At 49.0% G+C, this 21164-nt stretch overlaps 1 protein-coding gene across 1 annotated transcript in view; it reads right to left on the reverse strand.

The window, feature by feature from the left end:
- Window positions 1–21164, reverse strand: part of dmd (dystrophin) — a 462454-nt gene that overhangs the window by 119356 nt on the left and 321934 nt on the right. The window contains exons 42-48 of the mRNA XM_090209468.1: window positions 20513–20647; window positions 19481–19630; window positions 13867–14028; window positions 12229–12339; window positions 9538–9711; window positions 5652–5807; window positions 5205–5375 (exon numbers count right to left, since the gene is read on the reverse strand). Coding sequence (XP_090065594.1) covers window positions 5205–5375; window positions 5652–5807; window positions 9538–9711; window positions 12229–12339; window positions 13867–14028; window positions 19481–19630; window positions 20513–20647 — 1059 coding nt within the window. The remainder of the gene's footprint in view (window positions 1–5204; window positions 5376–5651; window positions 5808–9537; window positions 9712–12228; window positions 12340–13866; window positions 14029–19480; window positions 19631–20512; window positions 20648–21164) is intronic.

The following is a 21164-nucleotide window of genomic DNA, read 5'->3' on the forward strand; positions in this document are numbered from 1 at the left end:
CTATATAGGGAACAGATCCCTATGGTCCTGGTCTAAAGTAGTGCACTATATATAGGGAACAGATCCCTATGGTCCTGGTCTAAAGTAGTGCACTATATATAGGGAACAGATCCCTATGGTCCTGGTCTAAAGTAGTGCACTATATATAGGGAACAGATCCCTATGGTCCTGGTCTAAAGTAGTGCACTATATAGGGAACATAGCCCTATGGTCCTAGTCTAAGGTAGTGCACTATATAGGGAACAGAACCCTATGATCCTGGTCTAAAGTAGTGCACTATATAGGGAACAGAGCCCTATGGTCCTGGTCTAAAGTAGTGCACTATATAGGGAACAGATCCCTATGGTCCTGGTCTAAAGTAGTGCACTATATAGGGAACAGAACCCTATGATCCTGGTCTAAAGTAGTGCACTATATATAGGGAACAGAGCCCTATGGTCCTGGTCTAAAGTAGTGCACTATATAGGGAACAGAGCCCTATGGTCCTGGTCTAAAGTAGTGCACTATATAGGGAACAGAGCCCTATGGTCCTGGTCTAAAGTAGTGCACTATATATAGGGAACAGAGCCCTATGGTCCTGGTCTAAAGTAGTGCACTATATAGGGAACAGAGCCCTATGATCCTGGTCTAAAGTAGTGCACTATATATAGGGAACAGAGCCCTATGTGTTACGGTGCGTGAATGAGGACCCAAAAGCGAATTAACTTAAACAGAGCTTCTTTAATTACCAAACATAGGTAGGCTCAGACGGACCGGCAGATTCCGACAGGACAAGACAAGGTTACAGCAAACATGACGACAGTCTGGTTCAGGCATGAAACACAACAAACAAGAATCCGACAAGGACAGGAACAAAAACAGAGAGAGATATAGGGACCTAATCAGAGGGAAAAAGGGAACAGGTGGGAAACGGGGTGACGAGGTGGTTAGGAGGAGACAAGGCACAGCTGGGGGAAAGAGGGGGAGAAAAGGTAACCTAACAACGACCAGCAGAGGGAGACAGGGTGAAGGGAAAGGACAGAGACAAGACACAACATGACAGTACATGACAGTACCCCCCCACTCACCGAGCGCCTCCTGGCGCACTCGAGGAGGAAACCTGGCGGCAACGGAGGAAATCCTCGATCAGCGCACGGTCCAGCACGTCCCGAGAGGGAACCCAACTCCTCTCCTCAGGACCGTACCCCTCCCAATCTACGAGGTACTGGTGACCACGGCCCCGAGGACGCATGTCCAAAATTCTACGGACCCTGTAGATGGGTGCGCCCTCGACAAGGATGGGGGGGGGGGGGGGAAGACGAGCGGGGGCGCGAAGGACGGGCTTGATGCAGGAGACATGGAAGACCGGGTGGACGCGACGAAGGTATCGCGGAAGAAGAAGTCGAACGGCCAGACGAGTAGGAACGGGAACGAAAAGAAGGTTCCTAGGACAAGCGCGCGGCGACGGAGTGTGAGTGAGCGCTTGTTTTACCTGCCTCTCAATTCCCCAGACAGTCAACCCGACAACACGCCCCTCAGGGAGAATCCCCTCGGGGTCAGTGGAGGCTACTGAAGAACTGAAGAGACGAGACAAAGCATCAGGCTTGGTGTTCTTAGAGCCCGGACGATAACAAATCACGAACTCGAAACGAGCGAAAAACAGCGCCCAACGCGCCTGACGCGCATTAAGTCGTTTGGCAGAACGGATGTACTCAAGGTTCCTATGGTCAGTCCAAACGACAAAAGGAACGGTCGCCCCCTCCAACCACTGTCGCCATTCGCCTAGGGCTAACCGGATGGCGAGCAGTTCACGGTTACCCACATCATAGTTACGTTCCGACGGCGACAGGCGATGAGAAAAATACGCGCATGGGTGGACCTTGTCGTCAGAGAGGGAGCGCTGAGAAAGAATGGCTCCCACGCCCACCTCTGACGCGTCAACCTCGACAACGAACTGTCTAGAGACGTCAGGTGTAACAAGGATAGGAGCGGATGTAAAACGATTCTTGAGGAGATCAAAAGCTCCCTGGGCGGAAACGGACCACTCAAAGCACGTCTTGACAGAAGTAAGGGCTGTGAGAGGAGCTGCCACCTGACCGAAATTACGGATGAAACGACGATAGAAGTTCGCGAAGCCGAGAAAGCGCTGCAGCTCGACGCGTGACTTAGGGACGGGCCAATCAATGACAGCTTGGACTTTAGCGGGATCCATCTTAATGCCTTCAGCGGAAATAACAGAACCGAGAAATGTGACGGAGGAGGCATGAAAAGTGCACTTCTCAGCCTTCACAAAAAGACAATTCTCTAAAAGGCGCTGGAGGACACGTCGAACGTGCTGAACATGAATCTGGAGTGACGGTGAAAAAATCAGGATATCGTCAAGGTAAACGAAAACAAAGATGTTCAGCATGTCTCTCAGGACATCATTGACTAATGCCTGAAAGACAGCTGGAGCGTTAGCGAGGCCGAAAGGAAGAACCCGGTATTCAAAGTGCCCTAACGGAGTGTTAAACGCCGTCTTCCACTCGTCCCCCTCCCTGATGCGCACGAGATGGTAAGCGTTACGAAGGTCCAACTTAGTGAAAAACCTGGCTCCCTGCAGGATCTCGAAGGCTGAAGACATAAGAGGAAGCGGATAACGATTCTTCACTGTTATGTCATTCAGCCCTCGATAATCTATGCAGGGACGCAGAGACCCGTCCTTCTTCTTGACAAAAAAAAACCCCGCTCCGGCGGGAGAGGAGGAGGGGACTATGGTACCGGCGTCAAGAGCTACAGACAAATAATCTTCGAGAGCCTTACGTTCGGGAGCCGACAGAGAGTATAGTCTACCCCGGGGGGGGGGGTGGTTCCCGGAAGGAGATCAATACTACAATCATACGACCGGTGTGGAGGAAGAGAGGTGGCCCTGGACCGACTGAACACCGTGCGCAGATCGTGATATTCCTCCGGCACCCCTGTCAAATCACCAGGCTCCTCCTGTGAAGAAGAGACAGAGGAAACAGGAGGGATAGCAGACATTAAACATTTCACATGACAAGAGACGTTCCAGGAGAGGATAGAATTACTAGACCAATTAATGGAAGGATTATGACAAACTAGCCAGGGATGGCCCAAAACAACAGGTGTAAAAGGTGAACGAAAAATTAAAAAAGAAATGGTTTCACTATGATTACCAGAAACAGTGAGGGTTAAAGGTAGCGTCTCACGCTGAATCCTGGGGAGAGGACTACCATCCAGGGCGAACAAGGCCGTGGGCTCCTTTAACTGTCTGAGAGGAATGTCATGTTCCCGAGCCCAGGTCTCGTCCATAAAACAGCCCTCCGCCCCAGAGTCTATTAAGGCACTGCAGGAAGCTGACGAACCGGTCCAGCGTAGATGGACCGACAAGGTAGTGCAGGATCTTGAAGGAGAGACAGGAGTAGTAGCGCTCACCAGTAGCCCTCCGCTTACTGACGAGCTCTGGCCTTTTACTGGACATGAAGTGACAAAATGACCAGCGGAACCGCAATAGAGACAGAGGCGGTTGGTGATTCTCCGTTCCCTCTCCTTAGTCGAGATGCGGATACCTCCCAGCTGCATGGGCTCAGCACCCGAGCCGGCAGAGGAAGATGGTAGTGATGCGGAGAGGGGGGCGACGGAGAGCGCGAGCTCCTTTCCACGAGCTCGGTGACGAAGATCAACCCGTCGCTCAATGCGAATAGCGAGTTCAATCAAGGAATCCACGCTGGAAGGAACCTCCCGGGAGAGAATCTCATCCTTTACCTCTGCGCGGAGACCCTCCAGAAGACGAGCGAGCAAGGCCGGCTCGTTCCAGCCACTGGAGACAGCAAGAGTGCGAAACTCAATAGAGTAGTCTGTTATGGATCGATTGCCTTGACATAGGGAAGACAGGGCCCTGGAAGCCTCCTCCCCAAAAACAGATCGATCAAAAACCCGTATCATCTCCTCCTTAAAGTCCTGATACTGGTTAGTACACTCAGCCCTTGCCTCCCAGATTGCCGTGCCCCACTCACGAGCCCGTCCAATAAGGAGAGATATGACGTAGGCGACACGAGCAGTGCTCCTGGAGTAAGTGTTGGGCTGGAGAGAAAACACAATATCACACTGGGTGAGGAACGAGCGGCATTCAGTGGGCTCCCCAGAGTAACACGGCGGGTTATTGATTCTGGGCTCCGGAGATTCGAAAGCCCTGGAAGTGGCCGGTGGATCGAGGCGGAGATGGTGAACCTGTTCTGTGAGGTTGGAGACTTGGGTGGCCAGGGTCTCAACGGCATGTCGAGCAGCAGACACTTCCTGCTCGTGTCTGCCTAGCATCGCTCCCTGGATCCCGACGGCTGAGTGGAGAGGATCCGAAGTCGCTGGGTCCATTCTTGGTCGGATTCTTCTGTTACGGTGCGTGAATGAGGACCCAAAAGCGAATTAACTTAAACAGAGCTTCTTTAATTACCAAACATAGGTAGGCTCAGACGGACCGGCAGATTCCGACAGGACAAGACAAGGTTACAGCAAACATGACGACAGTCTGGTTCAGGCATGAAACACAACAAACAAGAATCCGACAAGGACAGGAACAAAAACAGAGAGAGATATAGGGACCTAATCAGAGGGAAAAAGGGAACAGGTGGGAAACGGGGTGACGAGGTGGTTAGGAGGAGACAAGGCACAGCTGGGGGAAAGAGGGGGAGAAAAGGTAACCTAACAACGACCAGCAGAGGGAGACAGGGTGAAGGGAAAGGACAGAGACAAGACACAACATGACAGTACATGACACTATGGTCCTGGTCTAAAGTAGTGCACTATATAGGGAACAGAGCCCTATGGACCTGGTCTAATGCAGGTGATGTGTCCATAGAAAGCCCTCAGCAGCAGAGAGAGAATAGATTCAGAGCAGCTGTACTGTGACAGCCCTCTGACCTCCTTCTCCACTGAGATAACCACTGACATCACACCACTTACGCACCACTTACACACCACTTACACACCACCTTACTGGAGCTGGGAAATGACCAAACACAGGTGGAAATCAGTAGGTGTGTGTGTGTGTGTGTGTGTGTGTGTGTGTGTGTGTGTGTGTGTGTGTGTGTGTGTGTGTGTGTGTGTGTGTGTGTGTGTGTGTGTGTGTGTGTGTGTGTGTGTGTGTGTGTGTGTGTGTGTGTGTGTGTGTGTGTGTGTGTGTGTGTGTGTGTGTGTGTGTATCTTCTGGTCTGTGTTTGTCCTCCTACCTTGGCCCAGGCCAGCTCAGCCTCCAGATCACTGGGCATCCCCTCCACAGCCGACCTCCTAGTCAGCTCAGCGTCCGTAGCAGCTAGCCACTCTGTCAGGCTGTTCAACTCCTTACGCAGTTTCCTGGACAACTTCAGACTCTTCTCTAGTTCCTGTTTTCCCTCCGTCACCTGACAGACACAAACACACATCTCACAGATACCTGTCAATCACTTCTAATGTAATCAATTTCATCTAATCAATCGCTCTGAATTCAATTCAATTATTTTACATTCAAATAAACTTGATTTATTCCCTGACTTAAAAATGGCCCAACCCCAAAACAAAACTAATACACACCAAACTCCATCTCCCAGAATACTTTGTGACCAGTTAAACCAATCATTGTCTCTGTATGAGAGGCAGTGGATTTAGGTTGAGGCGTGCTATTGGCTGATGCCACTGACCTGCGCGCCCAGTTGATTATAGAGCAGCTTGAGGGCAGTGAGTCTGTCGTCCAGCTCTTTAGGCTTCTCCGTCTGCTGTCTCTGAACGATCTGTCTTCCGGTCTTTATCACAGTCTCTATCTCCAACTTCACCTCACTCAGACTCTTATACAACTTCTGTATAGGAGGGAAGGAGAGGGGGAGGAGAGGGAGGAGGGATGGGAGTAAGGAGAGCGATGGAAGGAGAAGAGAGTGTGAGAGAGAGGGGAGGAGAGAGAGGGAAAGTGGAGAGAGCGTGAGAGAGAGGGTAGGAGGAGAGAGAGAGGGAAAGAGAAGAGAGCGAGAAAGAGGGAAAGAGGAGAGAGAGAGAGGGGAGGAGAGAGAGAGAGGGAAGGAGGAGAGGGAAATAGCCGAGAGCGAGAGAGAGGGAAGGAGGAGAGAGAGAGGTGGGAGGAGAGAGAGAGAGGGAAAGAGGAGAGAGCGAGAGGGAGGGAAGGAGGAGAGAGAGAGAGAAAGAGAGAGAGGGGGAAGGAGGAGAGAGAGGGGAGGAGAGAGAGAGAGGGAAAGAGGAGAGAGCGAGAGGGAGCGAAAGAGGAGAGAGTAGGATAGAGGGAAGGAGGAGAGAGAGAGAGGGAAGGAGGAGAGAGAGAGAGAGGGGGGGGAAGAGGAGAGAGCGAGAAGGAGTGAAAGAGGAGAGAGTAGGAGAGAGGGAAGGAGGAGAGAGAGAGAGAGAGAGAGAGAGAGAGAGAGAGAGGGAAGGAGGAGAGAGAGACAGGGAGAGGAAAGGAGGAGAGACAGGGAGAGGGAAGGAGGAGAGAGAGACAGGGAGAGGGAAGGATGAGAGAGAGAGAGAGAGAGGGAAGGAGGAGAGAGAGACAGGGAGAGGGAAGGAGGAGAGAGAGACAGGGAGAGGGAAGGAGGAGAGAGAGAGAGGGAGAGGGAAGGAGAGAGAGACAGGGAGAGGGAAGGAGGAGAGAGAGAGAGTGAGAGGGAAGGAGGAGAGAGAGAGGGAAGGAGGAGAGAGAGAGAGAGGCACACTGTTAATAACACAATATTAAATCAGTCATGCACAGTTCTTGATCAATAAAGGAGACTCCGCTGTAAAGAAACAACTCATATGAAAACAACATGATTCCAACTGTAATGAAATGTTTGGGGACCGTCGAAGAACCCTTTTGGACCCTTTTTTCTAAGAGTGTAAAACAATCCATAGAAGACAACAACTAGAATGCGAATCTGTGAGGCTAGAAATCTGAAACGAGCCCGGCCCCAGCAGGAATAGCAGGACTAGCAGGTACCAGCAGGACTAGCAGGACTAGCAGGACTAGCAGGTACCAGCAGGACTAGCAGGTACCAGCAGGACTAGCAGGACTAGCAGGTACCAGCAGGACTAGCAGGACTAGCAGGACTAGCAGGTACCAGCAGGACTAGCAGGACTAGCAGGACTAGCAGGTACCAGCAGGACTAGCAGGACTAGCAGGACTAGCAGGACTAGCAGGTACCAGCAGGACGAGCAGGACTAGCAGGACTAGCAGGACTAGCAGGTACCAGCAGGACTAGCAGGACTAGCAGGACTTGCAGGACTAGCAGGTACCAGCAGGACTAGCAGGACTAGCAGGACTAGCAGGTACCAGCAGGACTAGCAGGACTAGCAGGTACCAGCAGGACTAGCAGGACTAGCAGGACTAGCAGGACTAGCAGGTACCAGCAGGTACCAGCAGGACTAGCAGGACTAGCAGGATTAGCAGGACTAGCAGGTACCAGCAGGACTAGCAGGACTAGCAGGATTAGCAGGACTAGCAGGACGAGCAGGACTAGCAGGACTAGCAGGACTAGCAGGTACCAGCAGGACTAGCAGGACTAGCAGGATTAGCAGGACTAGCAGGACTAGCAGGACGAGCAGGACTAGCAGGACTAGCAGGACTAGCAGGACTAGCAGGACGAGCAGGACTAGCAGGACTAGCAGGACTAGCAGGACGAGCAGGACTAGCAGGACTAGCAGGACTAGCAGGACTAGCAGGTACCAGCAGGACTAGCAGGACTAGCAGGACGAGCAGGACTAGCAGTACCAGCAGGACGAGCAGGACTAGCAGTACCAGCAGGACTAGCAGGACTAGCAGGACTAGCAGGTACCAGCAGGACTAGCAGGACTAGCAGGACTAGCAGGACTAGCAGGTACCAGCAGGACTAGCAGGACTAGCAGGACTAGCAGGAACTAGCAGGTACCAGCAGGACTAGCAGGACTAGCAGGATTAGCAGGACTAGCAGGTACCAGCAGGACGAGCAGGACTAGCAGGACTAGCAGGACCAGCAGGACGAGCAGGACTAGCAGGACTAGCAGGACTAGCAGGACTAGCAGGTACCAGCAGGACTAGCAGGAACTAGCAGGATTAGCAGGTACCAGCAGGAATAGCAGGAACTAGCAGGACTAGCAGGACTAGCAGGTACCAGCAGGACTAGCAGGACTAGCAGGTACCAGCAGGACTAGCAGGTACCAGCAGGACTAGCAGGACTAGCAGGTACCAGCAGGACGAGCAGGACTAGCAGGATTAGCAGGTACCAGCAGGAATAGCAGGAACTAGCAGGACTAGCAGGTACCAGCAGGAATAGCAGGTACCAGCAGGACTAGCAGGACTAGCAGGTACCAGCAGAACTAGCAGGACTAGCAGGTACCAGCAGGACTAGCAGGAACTAGCAGGACTAGCAGGACTAGCAGGTACCAGCAGGACTAGCAGGACTAGCAGGTACCAGCAGGAATAGCAGGTACCAGCAGGACTAGCAGGACTAGCAGGTACCAGCAGGACTAGCAGGAACTAGCAGGACTAGCAGGTACCAGCAGGAACTAGCAGGACTAGCAGGACGAGCAGAACTAGCAGGACTAGCAGGTACCAGCAGGACTAGCAGGTACCAGCAGGACTAGCAGGTACCAGCAGGACTAGCAGGTACCAGCAGGACTAGCAGGTACCAGCAGGACTAGCAGGAACTAGCAGGTACCAGCAGGACTAGCAGGACTAATAGGAACTAGCAGGTACCAGCAGGACTAGCAGGAACTAGGAGGTACCAGCAGGACGAGCAGGAACTAGCAGGTACCAGCAGGACTAGCAGGTACCAGCAGGACTAGCAGGTACCAGCAGGACTAGCAGGAACTAGCAGGTACCACAGCAGGACGAGCAGGAACTAGCAGGTGACATCCCTACTCAGCAGGTGACATCACCACTCGGCAGGTGGCATCACTACTCGGGTGACATCACTACTCGGCAGGTGACATCACTACTCGGCAGGTGACATCACTACTCGGCAGGTGACATCACTACTCGGCAGGTGGCATCACTACTCGGCAGGTGACATCACTACTCGGCAGGTGACATCACTACTCTGCAGGTGACATCACTACCCGGCAGGTGACATCACTACTCGGCAGGTGACATCACTACTCGGCAGGTGACATCACTACTCGGCAGGTGACATCACTACTCTGCAGGTGACATCACTACTCGGCAGGTGACATCACTACTCGGCAGGTGACATCACTACTCGGCAGGTGACATCACTACTCGGCAGGTGACATCACTACTCTGCAGGTGACATCACTACTCGGCAGGTGGCATCACTACTCGGCAGGTGGCATCACTACCCGGCAGGTGACATCACTACTCGGCAGGTGACATCACTACTCTGCAGGTGACATCACTACCCGGCAGGTGACATCACTACTCGGCAGGTGACATCACTACTCGGCAGGTGCCATCACTACTCTGCAGGTGACATCACTACTCGGCAGGTGACATCACTACTCGGCAGGTGACATCACTACTCGGCAGGTGACATCACTACTCGGCAGGTGACATCACTACTCGGCAGGTGTTTTTCCCTGCAGTGTGTGATTGATTACTGATTGATTACCCACCATGCATTGTTCCAACTGTGACTGCACCACGTCCTGTTCCACGCTGCGTATGTCCAACACCCCCAGCTGTGCCTTCACATCCCAGAGAACCCTCTCACACTCTGAGAGGCGCAGGTCGAAGTTCGCAGGCTTCTGGAAGAGCCTGAACTTCACACACACCTCCTGGAGTTTCTTCTACAGGGGCAGAAGGTAGATTATATATATATATATGTGATATCGACAAGTCTAAAAACGTGACACTATGGATTTATTTGTGGACTGTGTGAAGATGCTGAGGTGTGTGTGTGTATGTATGTCTGTGTATGTGTGAGAGAGAGTGTGTGTGAGAGTGTATGTGAGAGTGTGTGTGAGAGAGAGAGAGAGAGAGAGAGAGAGAGAGAGAGAGAGAGAGTGTGTGTCTGTCTGTCTGTCTGTGTGTGTGTGTGTGTGTGTGTGTGTGTGTGTGTGTGTGTGTGTGTGTGTGTGTGTGTGTGTGTGTGTGTGTGTGTGTGTTACCTGTATCAGGTGGATCTGGGCTGCTACTCTGTGTGTGTGTGTGTGTGTTACCTGTATCAGGTGGATCTGGGCTGCTACTCTCTCTGTGTGTCTGTGTGTGTGTGTTACCTGTATCAGGTGGATCTGGGCTGCTACTCTCTCTCTGTGTGTGTGTGTGTGTGTGTGTGTGTGTGTGTGTGTGTGTGTGTGTGTGTGTGTGTGTGTGTGTTACCTGTATCAGGTGGATCTGGGCTGCTACTCTCTGTGTGTGTGTGTGTGTTACCTGTATCAGGTGGATCTGGGCTGCTACTCTCTCTGTGTGTCTGTGTGTGTGTGTTACCTGTATCAGGTGGATCGGGGCTGCTACTCTCTCTGTGTGTGTGTGTGTGTGTGTGTGTGTTACCTGTATCAGGTGGATCTGGGCTGCTACTCTCTGTGTGTGTGTGTGTTACCTGTATCAGGTGGATCTGGGCTGCTACTCTGTGTGTGTGTGTGTGTGTGTGTGTGTGTTACCTGTATCAGGTGGATCTGGGCTGCTACTCTCTGTGTGTGTGTGTGTGTGTGTGTTACCTGTATCAGGTGGATCTGGGCTGCTACTCTCTGTGTGTGTGTGTGTGTGTGTTACCTGTATCAGGTGGATCTGGGCTGCTACTCTCTGTATGTGTGTGTGTGTGTGTGTGTGTGTGTTACCTGTATCAGGTGGATCTGGGCTGCTACTCTCTCTGTGTGTCTGTGTGTGTGTGTTACCTGTATCAGGTGGATCGGGGCTGCTACTCTCTCTGTGTGTGTGTGTGTGTGTGTGTGTGTGTGTGTGTGTGTTACCTGTATCAGGTGGATCTGGGCTGCTACTCTGTGTGTGTGTGTGTGTTACCTGTATCAGGTGGATCTGGGCTGCTACTCTCTCTCTGTGTGTGTGTGTGTGTGTGTGTGTGTGTTACCTGTATCAGGTGGATCTGGGCTGCTACTCTGTGTGTGTGTGTGTGTGTTACCTGTATCAGGTGGATCTGGGCTGCTACTCTCTCTGTGTGTGTGTTACCTGTATCAGGTGGATCTGGGCTGCTACTCTGTGTGTGTGTGTGTGTGTGTGTGTGTGTGTGTTACCTGTATCAGGTGGATCTGGGCTGCTACTCTCTGTGTGTGTGTGTGTGTTACCTGTATCAGGTGGATCTGGGCTGCTACTCTCTCTCTGTGTGTGTGTGTGTGTGTGTGTGTGTGTGTGTGTGTGTGTGTGTGTGTGTGTGTGTGTGTGTGTGTTACCTGTATCAGGTGGATCTGGGCTGCTACTCTCTCTGTGTGTGTGTTACCTGTATCAGGTGGATCTGGGCTGCTACTCTCTCTGTGTGTGTGTTACCTGTATCAGGTGGATCTGGGCTGCTACTCTCTCTGTGTGTGTGTTACCTGTATCAGGTGGATCTGGGCTGCTACTCTGTGTGTGTGTGTGTGTGTGTGTGTTACCTGTATCAGGTGGATCTGGGCTGCTACTCTGTGTGTGTGTGTGTGTGTGTGTGTGTGTTACCTGTATCAGGTGGATCTGGGCTGCTACTCTGTGTGTGTGTGTGTGTGTTACCTGTATCAGGTGGATCTGGGCTGCTACTCTCTCTGTGTGTGTGTTACCTGTATCAGGTGGATCTGGGCTGCTACTCTGTGTGTGTGTGTGTGTGTGTGTGTTACCTGTATCAGGTGGATCTGGGCTGCTACTCTCTCTGTGTGTGTGTTACCTGTATCAGGTGGATCTGGGCTGCTACTCTGTGTGTGTGTGTGTGTGTGTGTGTTACCTGTATCAGGTGGATCTGGGCTGCTACTCTCTGTGTGTGTGTGTGTGTGTGTGTGTGTTACCTGTATCAGGTGGATCTGGGCTGCTACTCTCTGTGTGTGTGTTACCTGTATCAGGTGGATCTGGGCTGCTACTCTCTCTGTGTGTGTGTGTGTGTGTGTGTGTGTTACCTGTATCAGGTGGATCTGGGCTGCTACTCTCTCTGTGTGTGTGTTACCTGTATCAGGTGGATCTAGGCTGCTACTCTCTCTGTGTGTGTGTTACCTGTATCAGGTGGATCTGGGCTGCTACTCTCTCTGTGTGTGTGTGTGTGTGTGTGTGTGTGTGTGTGTGTGTGTGTGTGTGTTACCTGTATCAGGTGGATCTGGGCTGCTACTCTCTCTGTGTGTGTGTTACCTGTATCAGGTGGATCTGGGCTGCTACTCTCTCTGTGTGTGTGTTACCTGTATCAGGTGGATCTGGGCTGCTACTCTCTCTGACTGGTCTCTCTCTGTATTCTTCTTCTTCATGTCTGCCAGAGTCGCCTCGTGACCATTCAGCTCTGTCTGGATCTTCTGTTCAAACAAAACACAGACAATCAGAACACACACACACACACACACACACACACTCATTCCCATGCACCTCCATCCCTCTACCACATGGGGGAGGACAGCCTCAAGGTTTGAGGAGAATTAAAGAGGGAAAATAAAACAGATAGAAACTCCACAAGTCTCATCTATTCTCTGCTCTGTCCCCTGTGTTCTACTCTGTCCCCTGTGTTCTACTCTGTCCCCTGTGTTCTGTTCTGTCCCCTGTGTTCTACTCTGTCCCCTGTGTTCTGCTCTGTCCCCTGTGTTCTGCTCTGTCCCCTGTGTTCTGCTCTGTCCCCTGTGTTCTGCTCTGTCCCATGTATTCTGTTCTGTCCCCTGTGTTCTACTCTGTCCCCTGTGTTCTACTCTGTCCCCTGTGTTCTACTCTGTCCCCTGTGTTCTGCTCTGTCCCCTGTGTTCTACTCTGTCCCCTGTGTTCTACTCTGTCCCCTGTGTTCTACTCTGCCCCCTGTGTTCTACTCTGCCCCTTGTGTTCTGCTCTGTCCCCTGTGTTCTGCTCTGTCCCCTGTGTTCTACTCTGTCCCCTGTGTTCTACTCTGTCCCCTGTGTTCTACTCTGTCCCCTGTGTTCTGCTCTGTCCCCTGTGTTCTGCTCTGTCCCCTGTGTTCTACTCTGTCCCCTGTGTTCTGCCCTGTCCCCTGTGTTCTACTCTGCCCCCTGTGTTCTACTCTGTCCCCTGTGTTCTACTCTGCCCCCTGTGTTCTGCTCTGTCCCCTGTGTTATACTCTGTCCCCTGTGTTCTACTCTGCCCCCTGTGTTCTACTATGTCCCCTGTGTTCTACTCTGTCCCCTGTGTTCTACTCTGTCCCCTGTGTTCTACTCTGTCCCTTGTGTTCTACTCTGCCCCTGTGTTCTGCTCTGTCCCCTGTGTTCTGCTCTGTCCCCTGTGTTCTGCTCTGTCCCCTGTGTTCTGCTCTGTCCCCTGTGTTCTGCTCTGTCCCCCGTGTTCTGCTCAGCCTGTTTGGAGGTTCAGCTCTCTGGCATGTGTGTTTCAGTGTGTGGTGAAGGGATAAAAGGACCCTGGGGGCTGGAGAAACATCTCCACAGTCTGAATTAGGCTTGGAGCTGGAGAAACATCTCCACAGTCTGAATTAGACTTGGAGCTGGAGAAACATCTCCACAGTCTGAATTAGACTTGGAGCTGGAGAAACATCTCCACAGTCTGAATTAGACTTGGAGCTGGAGAAACATCTCCACAGTCTGAATTAGACTTGGAGCTGGAGAAACATCTCCACAGTCTGAATTAGACTTGGAGCTGGTCAGTGAACCGGTTTCATTAAGGAGATCATTCAGGACAGAGACAGTAGCTAGATGACTAAAGAAGACAACGGCTGGAGGGAGAACACACACACACACACACACACACACACACACACACACACACACACACACACACACACACACACACACCACTCCAACACACACACACACACACACCCCTCCAACAACCACCCCCTCTCCACAAACACCCTCCCAATCCCCCCTAACCTGTGCCTCCTGTGGTATCTGTGCTGCGTCGATGTGGTCAGCGATGTAGGCAGACAGGTGGCGGTCGGTGGCGTCCAGAGAGTCATTGATGAGACGCAGCGTCTTGTCATTCTCCTGGGCCCACTGCACACTCCTCTCCAGCTGCTGCTGCCGACGAACCGCCTGAGAAACGCACACAGAGACACACAGAGACACACAGAGACACACAGAGACACACAGAGACACAGTTAGCAAAAAAACATAAGTGAAAGCTAAATTTAAGAGCAAAACAGGCAAACACACACACACACACACACACACAGACACACCCTCTTGAAGGATGGACTCATCAAACCAGGTCTGAAGGAGATGTAAACACAGGTTGCTCCTCTCCTCGGTTGGGTTTAACTAACGGAAACCTTTCACTGCTTGTGCCTCACACTGATGATGTCATCATTATCCCTCTCTCTCTCTGTGTGTGTGTGTGTGTGTGTGTGTGTGTGTGTGTGTGTGTGTCTGCAGGTGAGTCTCTCTAATCCCAGGGGCTAACAGTCTATGTATAGTCCACTGATCCACACTAAACTACAACCTACCACCACTAATAAACTACTACCTACCACCACTAATAAACTACAACCTACCACCACTAATAAACTACTACCTACCATCACTAATAAACTACTACCTACCATCACTAATAAACTACTACCTACCAACACTAATAAACTACTACCTACCACCACTAATAAACTACAACCTACCACCACTAATAAACTACTACCTACCATCACTAATAAACTACTACCTACCATCACTAATAAACTACTACCTACCAACACTAATAAACTACTACCTACCACCACTAATAAACTACTACCTACCACCACAAATAAACTACTACCTACCATCACTAATAAACTACTACCTACCATCACTAATAAACTACTACCTACCACCACAAATAAACTACTACCTACCATCACTAATAAACTACTACCTACCATCACTAATAAACTACTACCTACCATCACTAATAAACTACTACCTACCACCACTAATAAACTACTACCTACCATCACTAATAAACTACTACCTACCACCACTAATAAACTACTACCTACCACCACAAATAAACTACTACCTACCACCACTAATAAACTACTACCTACCACCACTAATAAACTACTACCTACCACCACAAATAAACTACTACCTACCACCACTAATAAACTACTACCTACCATCACTAATAAACTACTACCTACCACCACTAATAAACTACTACCTACCACCACAAATAACCTACTACCTACCACCACTAATAAACAACTACCTACCACCACTAATAAACTACTACCTACCACGACTAATAAACTACTCCCTACCATCACTAATAAACTACTACCTACATTCACTAATAAACTACTACCTACCACCACAAATAAACTACTACCTACCATCACTAATAAACTACTACCTACCACCACGAATAAACTACTACCTACATTCACTAATAAACTACTACCTACCACCACAAATAAACTACTACCTACCACCACTAATAAACTACTACCTACCACCACTAATAAACTACTAATACTACCTATCTACCACCACTAATACACTACTACCTACCATCACTAATAAACTACTACCTACATTCACTAATAAACTACTACCTACCACCACTAATAAACTACTACCTACCACCACTAATAAACTACTACCTACCACCACAAATAAACTACTACCTACCATCACTAATAAACTACTACCTACCACCACTAATAAACTACTACCTACCATCACTAATAAACTACTACCTACCACCACTAATAAACTACTACCTACCACCACTAATAAACTACTACCTACCATCACTAATAAACTACTACCTACCACCACTAATAAACTACTACCTACCATCACTAATAAACTACTACCTACCATCACTAATAAACTACTAATACTACCTATCTACCACCACTAATAAACTACTACCTACCACCACTAATAAACTACTATCTACCACCACTAATAAACTACCACCTACCACCACAGGTAAACTACTACTACAAGGTAGCACAGTAAGGTATTACAGAATAGTGTAGTTATTGGGCCTAGTTAAGGCAGCACAGTAAGTCATTACAGTATAGTGTAGTTATTGGGCCTAGTTAAGGCAGCACAGTAAGGTATTACACTATAGTGTAGTTATTGGGCCTAGTTAAGGCAGCACAGTAAGGTATTACAGTATAGTGTAGTTATTGGGCCTAGTTAAGGCAGCACAGTAAGGTATTACAGTATAGTGTAGTTATTGGGCCTAGTTAAGGCAGCACAGTAAGGTATTATAGTATAGTGTAGTTATTGGGCCTAGTTAAGGCAGCACAGTAAGGTATTACAGTATAGTGTAGTTATTGGGCCTAGTTAAGGAAGCACAGTAAGGTATTACAGTATAGTGTAGTTATTGGGCCTAGTTAAGGCAGCACAGTAAGGTATTACAGTATAGTGTAGTTATTGGGCCTAGTTAAGGCAGCACAGTAAGGTATTACAGTATAGTGTAGTTATTAGGCCTAGTTAAGGCAGCACAGTAAGGTATTACACTATAGTGTAGTTATTGGGCCTAGTTAAGGCAGCACAGTAAGGTATTACAGTATAGTGTAGTTATTGGGCCTAGTTAAGGCAGCACAGTAAGGTATTACAGTATAGTGTAGTTATTGGGCCTAGTTAAGGCAGCACAGTAAGGTATTACAGTATAGTGTAGTTATTGGGCCTAGTTAAGGCAGCACAGTAAGGTATTACAGTATAGTGTAGTTATTGGGCCTAGTTAAGGCAGCACAGTAAGGTATTACACTATAGTGTAGTTATTGGGCCTAGTTAAGGCAGCACAGTAAGGTATTACAGTATAGTGTAGTTATTGGGCCTAGTTAAGGCAGCACAGTAAGGCATTACAGTATAGTGTAGTTATTGGGCCTAGTTAAGGCAGCACAGTAAGGCATTACAGTATAGTGTAGTTATTGGGCCGAGTTAAGGCAGCACAGTAAGGTATTACAGTATAGTGTAGTTATTGGGCCTAGTTAAGGCAGCACAGTAAGGTATTACAGTATAGTGTAGTTATTGGGCCTAGTTAAGGCAGCACAGTAAGGTATTACAGTATAGTGTAGTTATTGGGCCTAGTTAAGGCAGCACAGTAAGGTATTACAGTATAGTGTAGTTATTGGGCCTAGTTAAGGCAGCACAGTAAGGTATTACAGTATAGTGTAGTTATTGGGCCTAGTTAAGGAAGCACAGTAAGGTATTACAGTATAGTGTAGTTATTGGGCCTAGTTAAGGCAGCACAGTAAGGCATTACAGTATAGTGTAGTTATTGGGCCTAGTTAAGGCAGCACAGTAAGGTATTACAGTATAGTGTAGTTATTGGGCCTAGTTAAGGCAGCACAGTAAGGTATTACAGTATAGTGTAGTTATTGGGCCTAGTTAAGGCAGCACAGTAAGGTATTACAGTATAGTGTAGTTATTGGGCCTAGTTAAGGCAGCACAGTAAGGTATTACAGTATAGTGTAGTTATTGGGCCTAGTTAAGGCAGCACAGTAAGGTATTACAGTATAGTGTAGTTATTGGGCCTAGTTAAGGCAGCACAGTAAGGTATTACAGTATAGTGTAGTTATTGGGCCTAGTTAAGGCAGCACAGTAAGGTATTACAGTATAGTGTAGTTATTGGGCCTAGTTAAGGCAGCACAGTAAGGTGCAGGGCAGAACAAGACATATTAATCAGTTACAGAGTTTCAATAAAACAAATGCATTTCCAGAGCGATATTTACTACCTCTCTCTGTCTGTCTCTGGTCTGGGGTCAATGCACTTTACAATTCAGCCAGTTAAGGAGATGAGGTGATCCCAACACTGCTCTTTATCTGACTCTAAGACTGTCTGTCTGCCTGTCTGTCTGTTGGCCTGTCTGTCGACTTGTCTGTCGGCCTGTCTGTCGGCCTGTCTGTCTGTTGGCTTGTCTGTCGGCCTGTCTGTCTGTCTGTCTGTCTGCCTGCCTGCCTTTCGGTCTGCTTTTCGGTCTGCCTGTCTATCTATCTGCCGGCCTGCCTGTCTGTCTGCCTGTCTGTCGGTCTGCCGTGCTGCCTGTCTGCCTGTCTGTCGGTCTGTCTGCCCCTCTGTCTGTCTTTCTTTCCTTCTCTGTCGACATCATACTCACAAACACTCGAGTGCCCTGTGACAGTTCCACTACCTCTTCTCCTTTGTAGATCACAACTATACAGGAAGAGGATTCTCCTTTATAGATCACAACTATACAGAAAGAGGATTCTCCTTTATAGATCACAACTATACAGGAAGAGGATTCTCCTTTATAGATCACAACTATACAGGAAGAGGATTCTCCGAACTTCATGACCCCAGTAAGAGGCTGAGTCTACACAGACAGACTAACAGACACTGATACTGACACACTGATACTGGCATAATGGAGAAAGGCTTAAGAGCTATGCATTAATCAGTTCTTTCATAGAGGATCACATGACTTCAGAATTAATACAGGGATTGTCATAGCCTTATTGTGTTGTGTGTGTGTGTGTGCGCGTGTTCCTGTGAGTGCTTGTGACTAATTGTCAGTGTGTAAGAATCTGACAGAGAAGTAGGTCTTTATCTCAGATGTCAGCCAGGCCTATATCTCTTTCCCTCCTCACCTCTCTTTACAGATGTAGGGTCTTCATTTGAGCCTGTTTGCTACAGCAGGAAAATAATCCTGCAGCAACGGGAGATTATTATGTGGATAATAATTAATGGTCATTTTTCTGTAGGGGTTAATACCTTTATTGTTACAAACTTCAGAAGTCTTTTTAAACCTTGAATACACTACACACTTGTATTTTCTACTGTGCAGGAAAATTCTCAGTAACAAAAGAGTGATCGAATTAAGATCCTACATCTGTATGTGTGTATGTTTAACACAGAGAAGACCTCACCCTCTGCATGAGTTCATCCCAGTGTGTGTTGAAGGCCTCAGCCTCTCTGTATGTGTGTATGTTTAACACAGAGAAGACCTCACCCTCTGCATGAGTTCATCCCAGCGTGTGTTGAAGGTCTCAGCCTCTCTGTATGTGTGTATGTTTAACACAGAGAAGACCTCACCCTCTGCATGAGTTCATCCCAGCGTGTGTTGAAGGCCTCAGCCTCTCTGTATGTGAGTATGTTTAACACAGAGAAGACCTCACCCTCTGCATGAGTTCATCCCAGCGTGTGTTGAAGGCCTCAGCCTCTCTGTATGTGTGTATGTTTAACACAGAGAAGACCTCACCCTCTGCATGAGTTCATCCCAGCGTGTGTTGAAGGTCTCAGCCTCTCTGTATGTGTGTATGTTTAACACAGAGAAGACCTCACCCTCTGCATGAGTTCATCCCAGCGTGTGTTGAAGGCCTCAGCCTCTCTGTATGTGTGTATGTTTAACACAGAGAAGACCTCACCCTCTGCATGAGTTCATCCCAGCGTGTGTTGAAGGTCTCAGCCTCTCTGTATGTGTGTATGTTTAACACAGAGAAGACCTCACCCTCTGCATGAGTTCATCCCAGCGTGTGTTGAAGGCCTCAGCCTCTCTGTATGTGTGTATGTTTAACACAGAGAAGACCTCACCCTCTGCATGAGTTCATCCCAGCGTGTGTTGAAGGCCTCTAGTTTGTGCTGGATCAGTTGATCCAGAACTCCTCCGTCCATCAGGGTCTGAGCCAGCTCTCTGATCTGGTTCCTCCCATCTTCAGGGTGACGCAGCAATGTGTCCAGGGCCTGGACACACACACACACACACACACACACACACACACACACTTTGGTTTTTATTTTAGGCCAATCAGTGTCCAGTATATTCACACTCCCTCTGTCTAGGCCGTACCTGGTATCACTAATACAGAGATAGATATGACTGACTCAGGACCGTACCTGGTATCACTAATACAGAGATAGATATGACTGACTCTGGGCCGTACCTGGTATCACTAATACAGAGATAGATATGACTGACTCAGGACCGTACCTGGTATCACTAATACAGAGATAGATATGACTGACTCTGGGCCGTACCTGGTATCACTAAGACAGAGATAGATATGACTGACTCTGGGCCGTACCTGGTATCACTAAGACAGAGATAGATATCACTGACTCTGGGCCGTACCTGGTATCACTAATACAGAGATAGATATGACTGACTCTGGCCCGTACCTGGTATCACTAATACAGAGATAGATATGACTGACTCTAGGCCGTACCTGGTATCACTAATACAGAGATAGATATGACTGACTCTGGACCGTACCTGGTATCACTAATACAGAGATAGATATGACTGACTCTGGACCGTACCTGGTATCACTAATACAGAGATAGATATCACTGACTCAGGACCGTACCTGGTATCACTAAGACAGAGATAGATATGACTGACTCTGGGCCGTACCTGGTATCACTAATACAGAGATAGATATCACTGACTCAGGACAAGTCTTGGGGAAAACAGTTGTTTCTCTTTCGTGTTTTGACATGAACCATGACCATGTAGCTGCTGCCATTATTGGTCAATAGCTGCAGAAGGCTGATGAATGGAGTCCCCCAGGAACGACATAACGACAGAGAGAGTGTGGTGAAAGGTCAAAGGTCAAAGGTGCTCACATCAAGGGCCTCACAGAGCTCCTCTGCTCCCCCCGGGATGCTGTCTGTCTCGTCTAGCTTCTGCTCCAGCTGGTCCAGCCAGCCGTTCTCCTGCTCCAGGTAGGACAGCAGCTCACACCAACACGCCCACACCTCCTACAGCCCAGGGGTCAGAGAGAGAGAGAGAGAGAGGGTCAAACAGAAAGACAGAAAGGAGAGAGAGTGTGAGAGAGAAATGGTTTGTGTGTGTGTGATAGAGGGTGAAATGTGTCCTGTGAAAGTAGATGAAAACAGATAAGAGAGATACAAAGACTCATTGATATTCTGTTATGTTTCGTCTACAGATTGTACTATGTGTTTGTAATGCCAGGAACATTGATTTTGTGAGGTGAGAGCTCCACGAAGGGGAGGATTAGAGGGGTAAGAGGGAGTGAAGTGTGTGTGTGTGTGTGTGTGTGTGCCTGCCTGTGCTCATGCCTGCATGTGTGCTGTACTGTCCAGTATCTGTCCGGTATCTGTCCAGTATTTGTCCGGTATCTGTCCAGTATTTGTCTGGTATCTGTCCAGTATCTGTTCAGTATCTGTCTAGTATCTGTCCAGTATTTGTCTGGTATCTGTCTGGTATTTGTCCAGTATCTGTCCAGTATTTGTCCAGTATTTGTCCGGTATCTGT

Source organism: Oncorhynchus mykiss, chromosome 18 (genome assembly GCF_057628025.1).
Source record: "Oncorhynchus mykiss isolate SJ-2025 chromosome 18, ASM5762802v1, whole genome shotgun sequence".
In the NCBI taxonomy this organism is placed as follows: Eukaryota; Metazoa; Chordata; class Actinopteri; order Salmoniformes; family Salmonidae; genus Oncorhynchus; species Oncorhynchus mykiss.